Raw genomic sequence first — 16,818 nt, 5'->3', positions numbered from 1 at the left:
TCATAGGCAAACTTAAGACATGTGCTGGTTTAAGCAGGGAAACCTTCCGCGCCATGCATGACTTCAAACCATGGCGTCTAGTGTATTACCAACGTTTCCCTCAATTCATTGACCAACTCCTGTCGTGTGGTTCTGGACTGATTCCTCACCTTTCTTAGGATCATTGAGACCCCACGAGGTAATGTCTTACATGGGGTTCCACTTCAATTAAGATTGACCGTTATGTTTCGTTTCCTTTTTCTAATGATTGCTCCAACAGTGGACCTTTTTTCACCAAGCTGCTTGGCAATTGCTCCGTAGCCCTTTCCAGCCTTGTGGAGTTGAACAATTATGTCTCTGGTGTCTTTGGACGGCTCTTTGGTCTTGACCATGTTACAAGTTTGAGTCTTACTGATTGTATGGGGTGGACAGGTGTTTTTATGCTGCCATTGACCTCAAACAACTTATTTACAGCTGTATCACACAAATTGTTAAAAAAAAAAAAAAATCACACATTGTGATTTCTGAATTTTTCTTGTTAGATTATCCATTTCACAGCGGACATGCACCTACGATGAAAATTTCAGACTCCTCCCTGATTTCTAAGTGGGAGATCATGCAAATTAGCAGCGTGTTCAAATACTTTATTTATACCTTATTTTCTTCACTGTTAGTCCAGTTTACTTAAAACGTTTAATTGACTTTATAAGTTTTCCATCAGAATTTGAAACCTAAAGTGAAATAGACTTGAAATTGCAAGTTCTGCTGTTGTTTTTTTTAAATTTTATTTATTTATTTTTTTTACAATACATGATTTCAATGATGTATCAAATGTGATACCACAATAAAAAAGTACCACCTACCTGTCTCTGCTCTTAACTCTGTTCAATTTGTTGTAATTGGCCCACTGAGCTGTCAACTAAACGCTGGATTGGACACTGATCAGCTGGGGAATGAGTGATATGGAACTTCAACTTTGTCCTCTGAATCATACTTAGACGATCTTCTCATACGCCAAAGAAACAGTGGAGTGTATTGATCTGGTCGAGGGTTTTCTTCCTGCTGCGCTCTTTCTCTGACATTTCGTCAGTTTGTTGGATTAATAACAGCGGCCACGTACAAGGTGACACACGCTCGCCTTCAGTTTGAGAGGAGAACTAAACGATTTTATCCAAGTTCCAGCACAGAACTGTAAGTACAAGAGTGACATGGAATTGGCGATAAAAGTCAAACAGTAACTTAAAAAAGTATATATTTTTTTAATTAAGTAGTAAGCGTAAGACTTTTATATTTTAGAAAAATCGAGTTCCCAGGCAAATTCAGTCAATTGAACAAAATCTTTGGGTGGTAAGGTTATGGCAGGTGAAAAAAATAAAACCTTCAAAAGTGAATGCTTCATCATACATTCTTGTGTAGACAGTGTGAAGTAACTAAGTAGTATTGGGATTAGAAGAAAATGGAACTTTGAAAAACAATTGTGTTATTTTCTTAGAATCGGAAATAACCCAGTTTCTACATCATGTCACGTTTTGAAAGTACTGTCGCTTAAAATCTTTGAAAACTCATTTACTGTATAAATTTGTCCTTTCCAAGAGTCACTTTGGAGCAGAGGTAGTCAACGTCGGTCCTCGAGGGCCCCTATCCAGCTTGTTTTCCATGTCTCCCTCCTCCAACACACCTGACTCAAATAATCAGGATCGTTATCAGGCTCCTGCAGAGCTTACTGATGAGCTGATCATTTGATTCAGGTGTGTTGGAGGAGGGAGACATGGAAAACAAGCTGGATAGGGGCTCTCGAGGACCGGAGTTGGCTACCCCTGCTTTGGAGGATAACACAAGCTGTAATACTAGGTAATCATACTGGGAAATTACAATTACATGATCATTCTAATTTCTATTTTTAATATTATTTCAGTAGCTACTTAGGTTTCCACTTATTTGGCAGTTAATACTTAGAAAATAATCGATACGCAACATTATTTCCAGCCAGCACAAAAACATTTTGCAACAACTGCTGTGAAAACGTAACGTACTTAAACACAAAAAAATAGTTCTTAAAAGTGATGGAAACAGGAGTAAAAAGAAAGTGACAGACCCCAAAAGGTTCTCAAACATTTTGAGTCCTGAGACCTCTTTAAGGGGAATGAATTTTCCAAGAACACCCTCATAAACAATCACGTGTAGTCCTCCATGTTATAGAAATGAAAAATATGAATATGAAAAAATAATATATATTTTTTTTAATTCAAGATCTTTTACACATCATAAACATTAATCAAACTAAGGACGGAGGACAGTTGTTTTTATTTCATTTTAGTTAAGTAAATTTACAATAAAGTTTTATTTTCATACTATTTACGTCTTTTACTCTGGATAAAAACACTTTATTCACGAAAATATCCCTGTTTTCTTGGAAATATATATATATATATATATATATATATATATATATATATATATATATAATGGTTGGCTGTAATTTCTTTACATAGAGGTGCAAAAACCAACCAAGCGACCAACCAAACAAACAAAACGTGCAGTATCATACTCCAGAGTCCAAACCATTTGCGCTATTTATTCTATGAATTAATTGTAGTGTACTTGTCAAAAGAGTGTTGTTCATTTTTCTCTTTCCAGCTAAAAGCCGGGATGGATCTCATTGACCTGCTCTTCAGGACCAAAGATGAAGCGGGTGGCTGCCATGGCAACCAACCGTGGAGCGTCACCATGTATGACGTGAGTACACTTGTCAAACTAGCACAACCCTTAAACACAGGCACTCTAACAATACTATCATAATTAACGTTGACTGAAGGTCATATGCTTTTAAATTGGATCTCAGAAATGCACCTTTCTGTGGAGGGTTAAAGATTAGCCAAATGAAGATTCATTTGATAAAACATGGGAAAGTTCACCAGAGATAGGGGAATAATTCAACTTCGAAGTCAGGGGACCACACTAATTGGAGTAGATTTACAATGAATAAATACTAAGCCTAGGTGAGGGAACTCAGCATTAACGCACATATTAATTAATAGACTTAATTTGTTGGTTGCAGGATATCTCCCTCCCGCATGTAGAGTACGCTGGTAAGAACAGTCATATCACGATGGCAACGCTACTTCCATTAGGTAGCATGTGTATTTAAGCAATTTTTATTTATCACGTCTGTTCTTTCTTAGTTTGTTCCCCAAAAACGCTTTTTCGTCCAGATGGATGCTCTGAATAAATTAGTAATTAACAAATTAATAATACATCCTATTAAAAAGTATTGGCACCTTTGCAATTCTGTCAGATAATGCTCATTTTCTCCCAGAAAATGATTGTAATTACAAATGCTTTGGTAGTAATGTCTTCATTTATTTTGCTTGCAATGGAAAAACAAAAAAGAGAAGGGGAAAAATTAAATCATTATCATTTTACACAAAACTCCAAAAATGGGCCGGACAAAAGTATTGGCACTCTCAGTCTAATACTTGGTAGCACAACCTTTAGACAAAATAACGGTGAACAACCACTTCCGGTATCCATCAATGAGTTTCTTACAATGCTCTGCTGGAATTTTAGACCATTCTTCTTTGGCCAACTGCTCCATGTCTCTGAGATTTGAAGGATTCCTTTTCCAAACTGCTATTTTCAGATCTCTCCACAGGTGTTCTATGGGATTCAGGTCTGGACTCTCTGCTGGCCACTTTAGAAGTCTCCAGTGCTTTCTCTCAAACCATTTTCTAATGCTTTTTGAAGTGTGTTTTGGGTCATTGTTCTGCTGGAAGACCCATGACCTCTGAGGGAGACCCAGGTTTCTCACACTGGGCCCTACATTATGCTGCAAAATTTGTTGGTAGTCTTCAAACTTCATAGTGCCATGCACATGGTCAAGCATTCTATTGCCAGAGGAAGCAAGGTGACCCCAAAACATTAGGGAACCTCGCCATGTTTGACTGTAGGGACCGTGTTCTTTTCTTTGAAGGCCTCGTTTTTTTCCCCTGTAAACTCTATGGTGATGCCTTTTCCCAGAAAGCTCTACTTTTGTCTCATCTGACCAGAGAACATGCTTCTAAAACGTTTTTGGCTTTCTCGGGTGAGTTTTGGCAAACTCCATTCTGGCTTTTTTATGTCTCTGGGTCAGAAGTAGGGTCTTCCTGGGTATCCTACCATAGAGTTTTTCATTCAGGCCCCGACGGATAGTAAGGGTTGACGCTGTTGTACTCTCGGACTGCAGGACAGCTTGAACTTGTTTGGATGTTAGTCGAGGTTCTTTATCCATCATCCGCACAATCTTTTGTTGAAATCTCTCGTCAATTTTTCTTTTCTGTCCACATCTCGGGAGGTTAGCCACAGTGCCATGGGATTTACACTTATTGGTGACACTGCGCATGGTAGACACAGGAAAATTCAGGTCCTTGAGATTACCCATGCTTCCTCACAATTTGGCTTCTTAAGTCCTCAGACAGTTCTTTGCTCTTCTTTCTTTTTTCCATGCTCAATGTGGTACACACAAGGACACAGGACAGAGGTTTAGTCAACTTTAATCCATTTTAACTGGCTGCAAGTGTGATTTAGTTATTGCCACCACCTGTTATGTGCCACAAGTAAGTAACAGGTGTTGTTAATTACACAAATTAGAGAAGCATCACATGATTTTTCAAAGGATGCCGCTACTTTTGTCTGGCCCATTTTTGGAAGTTTTGTGTAAAATGATAGTGATTTAATTTTTATTCAATTCTCTTTTGTGTTTTTTCATTGCAAGCAAAATAAATGAAGATATTACTACCAAAGCATTTGTAATTGCAATCATTTTCAGGGAGGAATTGAGCATTATCTGACAGAATTGCAAGGGTGCTAATACTTTTGGCCAGCAGTGTAAATAAATAAATAAAAATCCATGATCACAGTTATGATGATGAATAGTGTAAAATATCCATAATGGCTTATTTCTAATTCCATTTTAGAAAAAGAAAAAAGACACAATTATACATAATACGCATTAATCCATTGTCTCATTGTGAGTCAATGTAGAATAATACTTCATTAATATGACAGTATATTTAAAAGTGTGCTAAAACTACTTTTGAATTCATTACTATACAGAACGTGATAAATCGCACTTAATCTCAGTTAATTATGTCAACTGCGTATTAACTCAGTATTGCCCATCATTCATCGCCATCCTCTCCCAGTTCAAATGGATTGGACGTCTAACGCGTCAGTGGCAGCCAAAGAGTTAATATCGATTATACACAGAGCAATTAATCGCAATTACACTCACAGTTAATTATTTTAACTGTGTATTAAGTCATTATTTCCCATTCTCAATCTATTTCAATTGGGAGGGTTGGGAGCGATCATTTTTTTCCCGCCTCTCCTAGTTAATATGGGTTGGACGTCTATCACCGTCAATCGCAGCCAATGTCTTAAAGTAGATTATTATTTCATTAATGTGGTTGTACCTATAAAATAATCGTATTTTAATTACAGTGTTGTTATTAAGAGCCTTAGAGTATAAAAGCGCTTCTAACGGTGTTATTTTTTCAATTGTGAGCAGTGTAGTTAATAACTGCGTTAGAGTAAAACCCCGTTACTGCCAGTGTTTTTTTTTTTCAGTAGTGAGTAAAATTAATAACTTTTCTCATTTTTGCAACGCTGTTACCGTTACTGAGGATGTAAAGGCGTGCGTTACTATGCGTTACTACGTTGATTGAATGACCCGAGAAATGGCAGAGCAACACGAAGAGAGGAGAGCGGGAGTGGAGGGGAGGAAAGGAAGTTGTGGCGCCGTTGCAAACGCAATGCTAGGTGGCTCCAATAATACCTCACTGCACCCAACAGCCTACAAAGTATGCCCACTAAATATCCGCCATCTTAAAGCAGTAGACTTCTCAGGAAGGCTGTGTTGTAGTGAACATAAGTAACTTTTTATCTAAAATACACTCCTAAATCGGCAAAATCTTGACTTGAATCTATTTTCAAATGATGAAACGGTTGTAAAACCTTCACATGTCGAAAGTAGACAGACGGGAACTAATGCAATAAACAGGAGCAATTTTAACAATTTTAATGGTCGATTCGAATTGGGCTAGGGCCTATTGTCCCAAAACCCCTTTGAACTTCACATAGTCTGACCTATGTTTTTTGGGGGGATGGAATAAAAATATTTAAAAAGTTCAATTCAGTCAGTTAATAGAAACCTATTTGATGTGAAAGATGTTACAGAATGGATCATGTAATAATTTGTAAAACATGAAATGTAACACCAGTTACTTTTACAAGTAATTAATTACTCTTACATTGAGGTAACTGAGTTACTGAGTAACTGCCAACCAGTTCAGGGTGTCCCCTGCCTACTGCCCGTAGTTAGCTGGGATTGGCTCCAGCACCTCCGCGACCCTCGTGAGGAAAAGCGGCATGGAAAATGAATGAATGAATGAATGAATAATTACTTTTTCAAAGTAAGTACACTGGTAGTGAATAATCTAATCTTTGCAACGCCATTACCGTTACTAAGGATGTGCGGCAGCGCGTTACAGCAATGTTAAATGAAGTGCGAGTTGTCTGATTTGGTCACAGCTGCCTGAGAGAGAGCAGAGTGGGAAGGGGGAGCTCGAAGCAAACGCGATGATGATTGGCAAGGTGGCTCGGAACGTTAGCATAGCATTCACGTTCGCATTAGCATTTAGCATGGCGAGTGTCATCTTAAACATTTGAGCATTTTTTTTTCTTAACATACAGTTCATGGCGTCCAGGCGGGTACAATAAATTGTAAATAATGTACTGTTTTCCTGCTGAGTGCATTATCATCAGCAAGTTGGCGTTGTCATTGTAGACGCTAAAATATAATAATCATTTTTTTAAATTACGAAAAATAGTCTCTTGCCCTAAAATTTCTTGAATGACATATCCATGAACCCAGTGTGATGTTTTTAATCAAAACAACTAGAGCAAAGACAGGAGGCAGGAGATTTAGCAGCTCACCTTCATATTGAAAAATATACAGTATCTATATATATTAGGGGTGTGACGATACAGACAAGTCATGGTTCGGTATGTACCTCGTTACTGAGTTCGGTGCGGGTTCAGTACAACAGGAAAAACAAAACAGCTTTTTTCTCACAGCATTTGAAAGTTTTTATACTGTAAGATTCTTACTGTGTATAGCTGAGATTTAAAAAGGAAAAAAACGTAAATGTGACCTACTTTAAAAAAAAAATTTTTTTTTTTTAAATCAGTTCAGTTCAATTAGTTAATATAAACATATTTGATGTGAAAGATGTTACAGAATATATAATGAAATTTGTAGAACATGAAAAGCAAGGGCGTAGGTTTGGTCTCAACATTGGTAGGGACGATATAACAACATAACCTGCATGTACACTTTTTGCTGGGGACAGGACAGTAATAAGACCAAACAGAATGGGTCAGGGCTACATTTCTCACGAATAGCTTCATGCTAACATTTTTGTAGTTCTATAGTTTCCAGCAGAGCTCACTACATTTCTCACAGTTTAATGAACATTAACAGTAGAAAACACAAACAGAAGGACACTTCTCTCTAAACAGCTTCCTAATCGAGTTTTGCAGGTAAGCAAGTTCAGACAATTTAATGTTATGCTAACTCTGACACAGGTCGGACTTTCAGTAGCAAAATTGGAGGTGTGTTTCCCACCTACACAACATTGGCGTCTTTTTAAATTACTTACATTGCTGCTGGCAGAAGAAAAAACTTCTAATATCCGTCCTTTTCGAAGGTGGTGGAGGAGGCGGCATGTTGTCGAAATGTATTTCTGTCAGGGATGTGTGAGTGTGAGCTCACACAGGGGGTGGGTTAGGTCCTCAGCCAATCAAACATGTGTTTCAAGGGGACAAATGGACCAGCACATTCAGCAAGACAAAAGGGCAAAATTTAAGTTTGAACATAATGAAAATAATTAACTTAATAATGGTAGAATCAATTCTATCCTATCATATGTCATATGGGAAGACAATCTAAATGACTTATATAATCAAACTCATTATGTTATGCATATAAGTTTGCTTAAAAGTTGGTGGGGACAATTTGAGCATCCTGAAAAGTTGCTAGTGTTATGTCCCTACCGTCCCTATGCAAACCAACGCCCTTAATGAAAAGTAACGTCAGTTACTTTGCTGAGTAAATAATTACTCTTAGGTGATTACTAATATTAGTAACTCATTACTCTTGAGAGAAGTAATTTGTGTCTGTAACTAATTACTTTTTTAAAGTAAGATTAACAACACTGGTTAATTATTATATTTAAATTCAATATTACTCAGAATGCGATTCATCGCAATTAATCTCACTCGATTAAATACGATTAGGGTTATTAACCGTTGCCTAGCTCTCATTCCAGTACTGTTCCTTCCATACCTCTTTCGCAGACACTGAGCCCAGATGGAAAAGCTACTGAGGACTTCTTGGACACCCTGCTGGCCGGGAGTGAGTCTTCCTCAGCTCCGACCTCCCCCCCGTGGTCACCTCGCACCCCAGAGAGCGACGTGTCCGACATGGCTGACAGCCACCGACTGCCCTCCTGCGCTTCATTTCAAGGCTTGGACGGCACATTGGCTCACCCTGCATCTGCGCAGTTTCCACTCTTTAAGCGTGAAAATGAAATTGCGTCAGATGTATCCATTGATCTGGGTAGGATTTCATTTCTAATCTAAGAAGTGATGATGCCTTGTTAAACTATCGGATAGAAGGTTAGATTCTACAGTCTGAATTTTTGATAGGTATCTAAGGCATATGGAGGTGTGAATTATAGACAAGGTAATATATTTATTGTCAGAGCCATGCAGAGACTGATGGAGGGGCAAGTGCTCATACATCAAAAGGGGCACATGAATAATTATTTAATACACCTTACGACAAAATAACTTCCATTTTAACCAGCTTCATAGTATAATTGGCTGTGACTGTGACGGACTTTAATTGGGAAAGGGGAATAATTCATAGGAATCAACACCGTCATCAACACTTTCTGACAGTGACTCTGTCAGCCTTGGCTCTTTTCTTCCTTCAACCTCTATATCAAAACTTCCTTCCTCAACTTCTTTTTCATCTGAGAACAAATCACATCAGATGGTCATTGAGCCACCATCAGCATAGTTTTTTCAAAATTATTATTTCATTATTATCCATTTTTGAAAACTCTAGCACCTAATAATTAATAAAGTAATGACATAAAATGTTATGGAACAATAACATTGTAATTGTGTTTATAATTGTTGTGTTTTATACCTGAATATACTTGCAAACTGTGTTATTCTTACTAATGTGCATTTCAACCAGCTGATGAGGGATCCACTGCCTTTAGCAGCCTTATCCAGCTCCTTTTCTTTTCTTTTTTTAAATCCCCCAACCTCCTTTCCGTACGAGGCATGTCGGCATAATGAAATATAAGTTTTAAATTAGAAAAATCAGATTCCTCAGTAGCTTTCTTAATTTCTTTCTCACTATGTAGGTAGATTTGTGTCTATTTTTCAATCCAAAAAAATGTCAATCAAAATATATATATTTTCAATCGAAAAAACAGTGACTTCAATTTAAAAAAAATGTGTTTGAATGTAAAAATAAATTTGAGACTCAAAAAGGAACAACATGGTGCTTCAATTCCCCCCTAAAAATATTTTCAAATAAAAAATTCATATACAAAAATCAAATATTTAATTTTGGGGGGGGGAAATATTATTTTTATTTGAAATTATTATTGTTTTGATTGAAGTGCATAAGGTTTGAACTCACTTTTTATTTTTTATTGAAACATTCCGAGACAAATGTTCCACTTCACTATTGGTCGGACATGTTTGAGTGACAAGTAGCTACACCAATGGCTTATTTCTGAACAGCTTGAAGAATCATGCCCACCAATCGTCGGGCTGGCCCGAACGGTCAGTTGATGGGAGGCGTGTGCCTTCATCCGAGAGACTGTCTCGATCGATCGATGACTGATCGATCGATGTTTGATCTCGAAAGGGATCCTCGATCTTAAAGACAAGTAATTCTTAAAAGATAAATGTTAGTATGAGTTATAATCAGTGTTGTTAATAGCGGCGTTAGACTATAACGGCGTTACTAACGGCGTTATTTTCAATAGTGAGGAATCTAATTAATTACTTTTCTCATCTTGGCAACGCCGTTACTGAGGCGGGAAAGGCATGCGTTACTATGCGTTACGATGTTGGTTGACTGACGCGAGAAAAGTCTGAAAAAGATGGACTCACGGAGATGAGAGAGCAGAGCAGGAGTGGGGAGGAGGCAAGGGAGTGTGACACCGTTGCAAACGCGATGCTACTCTGCTAGGTGGCTCCAATAATACCTGACTGTAGCCGATAGCCTACAAACTACGCCCACATGATGATTCGGGAGATATCACTTATATACAGAACTAGATGCAAATGACAGACACGGCGGCATTAGCAACATATATGATAAAGAACTAGATGCGTTAGTAAACAGCCGCCATCTTAAAGCACTACACTTCTCAGAAAGGTTCTGTTGTAGAGAACCTTCCTAGCGAACCTAAGTAACTTTTTATCTAAAATGCTCCTAAATGGGCAAAACTTCACTTAAATCTATCTTTAAATGTTGAAACAGTTTAAAACTTACACATGTCGAAAATAGACAGAAGGGAACTAATGCAATAACAGGAGCAATTTTAACAACTTTAACGGTTGATTCACAACATTAAATGACTTCAACACATAGCAAATACCCCTGTGTTTAGTTAGGTTTAGGGTAAAGAATTGGGCTAGGGCCAATTGTCCCACAAACCCTATAAACTTCACATTGTGTGACCTGTCTTTTTATTTATTTATTTTATTTATTTTTTTGAGAAAAAAAAACATGAAAATTATCACCAGTTACTTTGCCAAGTAACTAAATACTCTTACATTCAGGTACCTGAGTTACTAACGCAGTTACTTTTTGGGAGAAGTAATTTGTAACTGTAATTAATTACTTTTTAAAAGTAAGATTAACAACACTGGTTATAATAATTTGATATTAAAATCCCTCTTAATGTTTTTGCTTTAATAAAATTTGTAAAATGATTTTAAGTAATAGGTTGCCATTCTTGTTGACGTCGCGGTGTGGCGACGTCACCGGGCCCGCTGCCTAACTTCCAGCGTGTCACTCGTTAGCTACCCCAACATGTCATCGGTTCTGCCCTTCCAATTTGAACCAGAGCGGAAAAGTGAAGAGCAGGACAGCACTGTCGGTCGTTCACAAGACGAGCAACAAAGGCAAAATGCAGAGCAGGAAATACCTGATAAGACAGGAGTTGGGCAAAACTGGTGATGTACTTGCGGCAAGTGCGTCTCAATGACAACGGAGCGAGAGAGCGTATGCTGTTGAGAACTCTGGTTTTTATTAGTAGATCTTCAAGGTGAGCTATTGCGTGATCAAACTTATTCCAATATAAATACAGAATGTAGATTGTTAGCATCCAGGCCAAAAGTTTTGAACACACCTTGTCATTTGTGCATTTTTATTTTCATGACTATTGACATTATAAACTCTCTGAAGGTTATAAAACTATGAATGCACACGTGTGATAGTCAGGATCGGAGTCGTGTTGTGGCTGACCGTCCTCATTAAATTCGTCATCTGGATCGAGTGTCCTCCATGTCTTGTACATTGAAGTCACATTTAGCTACGTACGTAAGGGTGGTCTTCTAGTATATTAAGTGCTCGGCGCGCATCATCTGGCCACTGTATCGTTGCATCGGACGTGTCTGGATCAGTTTGAGTGGCTGCATCACTCATATTAGGTGAATACTGGACAGACAGACTTACTGCCTGATGAACTGAAAGTAGAGGTGAATTATTAGTTTCCTCTGTGACTAGCAGTACGCCAGAAGGTTCGCCTACCGCTGTAGCGACCGGAGCGGCTTGCCTGCTTAAGAGAGCGGCCAGCATTTTCTTGTCTTTGGCGCTTTATTGCGCTTATTTCACTCGCTATCCGAGCGCGTTGAGGCTTCTTGTGAGGGAAAATAGTTGGAACAGCATTTAATTTTAGTCTCCGGTGAGCTCTTTCATAAGTTGTCTTCGACTAAAAGCCTCGAACGCGGTAGGACAAAAATGGCGAGAACAAAGCCTTGAGTCTTTGGGAAGTTTTGTCAGTCTACAGGCATTTTGCCAAACCTTTCTCCTCTTCTTGTCAATAGGAAATCTGTGGAGACTCGCATCACTCCTCGTTTCCATTTGACTGGAAATTGCATCCAAAAGCAGCACATCGTGGCATTTTACTTTGCGAGTTTAGGCTGCAATACACAACTGTTGTACACACAATTGGGAACGTCCCATTTACGTTATCACTCGGAGCCCACAAAACATGGCGCCAAGTATTGGTCAAAATATGTATAAATATTATAAAATATTGCCATTGATTTAACATTTTATGTGTTTCTAGCAACATATTTTAGTACAAGAGAACAATTGTGGTTTATTAGAGCCTACATGTCTTTAAGATCGAGGATCCCAGTTTAAATTGACTCGACAGGGGAAACTACACCCCCGCGGCTGCCGGTGCCCCCCCCCCCCCCCCCCCCCCCGTCTCGCGCAGACTACGCACTCGCTGGCCTGACTGCTGGCTATTGAGGTCCCACCGGAGTGCCATGATGCGACGGGGCTTTTACTCCCCACTCCAGCTTGGAGGCCGGCGAGTGGCATGACAGTAGCGGGCCAGCAAGCGAGTGGGTGTGTGGGGGTTAGATTCAGATTCAGAATATTTATTGTCATTGTTACAAAAAGCACAACGAAACTTTGTTTAGCGCATCCATACAGCTCATGCAGCTAAGTTGGTAAAGTGCAAAACCCAGAAAATAACTACCCATCAGTACCAAGTGTAAACAATGACACAGTTTTGGACATGTACAACAAAGATTCAACAGCAGCATGAGGTCATGTCAGTGCTAAAGTGCAGAGCAAAAATATACCAGTTAAAAACAGTCATAAATCAGTGCAAAACCCAGATAAGTTAATCAAGTATAATCAAGTATAGCCTACTGGTCGTCAACCAATGGGTTATGGCGGCTTAGCGGCTCGCAGACGCCTCTTTTATTTCTTTATTTTAATTTTTATTTATGTATTTTTTAAAGGTGTTTTCTGTGTTCAAATAAAGTACTCGGTGTCATGCCTGCACAGTCGGCCAGCACACACATAAGAACCAAAGGGGGAAAAAAACGGTCAAAAAGGGCACTTTGGGCATGTAGGGGCAAAGGGGCAGGTGCTCAAGCACCCTCCGCCCCCCTTAAAATAATCTAGCTACATTGTACAAATGTAAAACTCAAGGACTGGGGGTCAGCTTCAGCCCACCACTTCAATTTGTGAATTCGTGTGGACCGCAAAATTAAATCATGTACCTCAAACTGTTCTTTGCTAAAATAAAATGTAAATAAAATTTCTGTAGTTCTCAGTGAATAATCAAGGAAATAATTACTAATAACAGTTTTTTAAATTAATTTTATTCTCAATAAACATTTTTTAAAAATTAAAATTCAAAAGCTGCTGTTGGCTTCATCAAGCTGTGACCTCCGACTCTCACTGGAGCGGTTCGCAGCTTAATGTGAAACGGTTGGGATGAAGATCAGGTCCATGGTCCTCAGTCGGAAAAGGGTGGAGTGCCTTCTCCGGGTCGGGGATGAGATCCTTTCCCAAGTGGAGGAGTTCAAGTATCTTGGGGTCTTGTTCACGAGTGAGGGTAGGAGGGAGCAGGAGATCGACAGGTGGATCGGTGCATCGTCTGCAGTAATGCGGACTCTGCGCCGGTCCGTAGTGGTGAAGAAGGAGCTGAGCCGAAAGGCAAAGCTCTTGATTTACCAGTCGATCTACATTCCTACCCTCAACTATGGCCACGAGCTGAGGGTCGTGACTGAAAGAACAAGACCCCGGATACAAGTGGCCAAAATGAGTTTCCTCCGCAGAATCTCGGTCATCCGGGAGGGACTCGGCGTCGAGCCTCTACTCCTCCACATTGAAGGAGCCGGCTGAGGTGGCTCGGGCATCTGGTTCGGATTCCTCCTGGATGCCTCGCCGACTAGGTGTTCCTGGCATGTCCCACCAGTGGGAGGCGCCGGGGACGTCCCCGGACATGCTGGAGAGACTATGTCTCTCGGCTGGCCTGGGAACGCCTTGGGATCCTGCCGGAGGAGCTGGTTGAAGTGGCTGGGGAGAGGGCAGTCTGGGCCTCCCTGTTAAAGCTGCTGCCCCCGCGACCCAACCCCGGAGCAAGCGGAAGGTCAGGGCCGTTCCTGACCAATTTGGTGCTCTAGGCAACACATTTGTTGCCCCCCCCCCCCTTTTCACCACATATGTATATTTAAACACTGACACTGAAAAAGCACATTATCTCTTTGTAATTTATTATACAAAAAAAAAAAAAGACAACAAACAAGTACATAAATTAAAAGAAAAATGCTGTAATAACTATTCAAAAGCACCAATAAAAAACACTTCAAAAACAAATGTATTAAATAAATTAGAATTGTTATTACAATATGATTAACACCCACCCACACAAACCTATACAAAGACACACAGAACACTTTAAAATGAAACTTTTTTTCCCCCCTTGACCTATAACCTTACTCACCTTGGCTTCACTGATGCAAAAGCATCTATTGCACTTTCATATGACAGTTTTTTGGAAGGTGCGCTTCTTTCCTGCACTTGGTTGGCTTGGACTAGGTGCTAATGTGGATAAGTTCGCTGTAAAAGATGGCCCAGGATGTACAGAGGTAGAAGGAAAATATTTCAGAAGAGCATCTACAAAGAGAAGAAAGTGGAATGTTACATTATATGAGTCAAATAGCTGTTGATTCTGAAACTAGCATGACATAACCATAATAGCGCCTAAATTCTTGCAGCCTACTGTACCTGTCTATTGGATCCGGCCACTATCTTTGATGGGCGTAGTTAAAAGAAAATAAATTCTTGAAGCACGTCAACTACAGAGAACTATCCAATAATAATGAATTAAATAATATATGATAGCAAAAAAAAAATTAGTAACTTGAATATGTTTTTACATGAACGCGATCGCCATTTTAATGTATTAATGACACATTTAATAACAAATGTTTGCATTTAAATCTGTGGCACTTTTAGTCCCCCATACAACAGAACTTTGAAATTATTAATTCCATATTTAATGGTGTATTTATTTAATTAACCTCGGCACTTTTAGGCAAGGCAAATTTATTTGAAAAGCACAATTTAACTTACCTGGTATACCAGACTTACCGCTGTTGAAGCGATTGAGTCTAGTGACCGTCCGGCGGATCAAATTCCGAGGGCGGAGCAAGCCACAGCAAACAGAAAGTGGAGTGGACCAATCAGCGACGGGCAGACGTGACGTTGTTAAAGCGACAAGTAATTAGCGTGAGTGGAGAATGGAGAAGTTTATTCAACATGGCTAGCGCGAGCCATGTTGACTGTTGTCAATGACTTGTGTCGATGTGGTTTTGGTAATTTAAAACTGGTTTTACCGCGGATTGGAACATATTCTCGGCTCTCCCGTTCGCCATCTGTATTGTTGTAGAGACGACTTTCAGGGCACAAGAGTGAAGTTACTCGTTAAGAACACGTCACGCAAATAAACAAATCTGATTGGACGGTTGATTTTGTACTTGCTCGAGAGGCCGCTAATGGGCTGGGTCCCAGACTATTTCTCACAGTGTTTGAAAAATACAGGGAGAATAGTCTGGCGGTGCAAGGCAACAATTTAACACAAGGTAAAAGTGGTTCACATCACATGAAAATAAGTAAGACAATTTTAGTCTCCCATACACTTTGTTCAAATTTCTCTAAAATTGGAGGGGGAGTAAATTTAACTGAAACTAATCCACAGCTGGCTGAATACTGAAAATATTTCTAAAACAACAGCCTGGCTAATGATACAGTATATTTTTGCTTTAGCACTAAGTCATATAAGCTCTATGTAAATAACTGCTAGCTTGCAGTTGCGCTAAATCTACGTGCTTATGCTGTTGAAAAAAATCATCACAACAAATCTCTGTTTTTCTTTACGTCTTTGCTGTCTTCTTTCTTTTTCTTCTCAGTCCCAGAGGGCTTTTGTATTTTCATGAAGTTGACTTGTCACCGTAATGTCGCTCAATTGCGGAGGCTAAAAATAGCACCTTCAGGTAGCTCTCTGGTCTGCTGGGTGGTGAGTGAGACTAGGGTCTGTAGTGAAATTATCACATCCCAGGAAAAAGGGAAACGGGCAGAAGGCACACTAGAAAAATGATTTCATTATTATTTAAATATTATGAACGGTTTTGTTGTTCTTTTGTTTTATTGTTTTGTATAATTTTTTGAATTCTGCTATCATCAAATATTATTTGAATATTTTTCTTGAGGCCTTTTTGGACGCTGGTGCGCCCTTAGGCATTTGCCTAAATCGCCTTATGGGCGGCACGTGTCTGCGGAAGGTGATGGATGGATGGATGGATGGATGGATGGATGGAAAATTTCAGAAGCGAACATTTACTGCTTTCCCATTTTTGTTAATCATAAACAAATGTAAATATGAAAATAATAAAAATAAAATTTAAAAAAATAGATAAGTAAATAAAAATGTTGAAAATACAAGCAAAAAATGTAAATTAAACAGATAAAAATGTGTGAAAAATAATTACTATTAACTCATTGGCTGTGAGTGACGGCGATAGATGTCCAATCCTATTTGATTGATAGGGCTGGCAGCGATCAAATCCTCGAAATTTGATTGGACGCCTATCGTCGTCAATGGCTGTAAAAAAAAAAAAAAAAAAAGAATACGATGCCCATCACTGTCAATGTCAGTAAATGAGTTAATACTCATT

At 39.1% G+C, this 16,818-nt stretch overlaps 1 protein-coding gene across 1 annotated transcript in view; it reads left to right on the top strand.

The window, feature by feature from the left end:
- Positions 1-1,022: 1,022 nt before the first annotated feature.
- The window catches only part of LOC130929408 (cyclic AMP-responsive element-binding protein 3-like protein 3-A), a 32,711-nt gene continuing 16,915 nt past the window's right edge, over positions 1,023-16,818 (top strand). The window contains exons 1-3 of the mRNA XM_057856514.1: positions 1,023-1,170; positions 2,617-2,715; positions 8,374-8,635. Of these exons, the coding sequence (XP_057712497.1) occupies positions 2,629-2,715; positions 8,374-8,635 (349 nt within the window). The 5' untranslated portion in view covers positions 1,023-1,170; positions 2,617-2,628. The remainder of the gene's footprint in view (positions 1,171-2,616; positions 2,716-8,373; positions 8,636-16,818) is intronic.

The sequence above is a fragment of the Corythoichthys intestinalis genome, chromosome 14, assembly GCF_030265065.1.
Source record: "Corythoichthys intestinalis isolate RoL2023-P3 chromosome 14, ASM3026506v1, whole genome shotgun sequence".
NCBI lineage: Eukaryota > Metazoa > Chordata > Actinopteri > Syngnathiformes > Syngnathidae > Corythoichthys > Corythoichthys intestinalis.
This window is presented reverse-complemented; position numbering and strand designations above follow the sequence as displayed.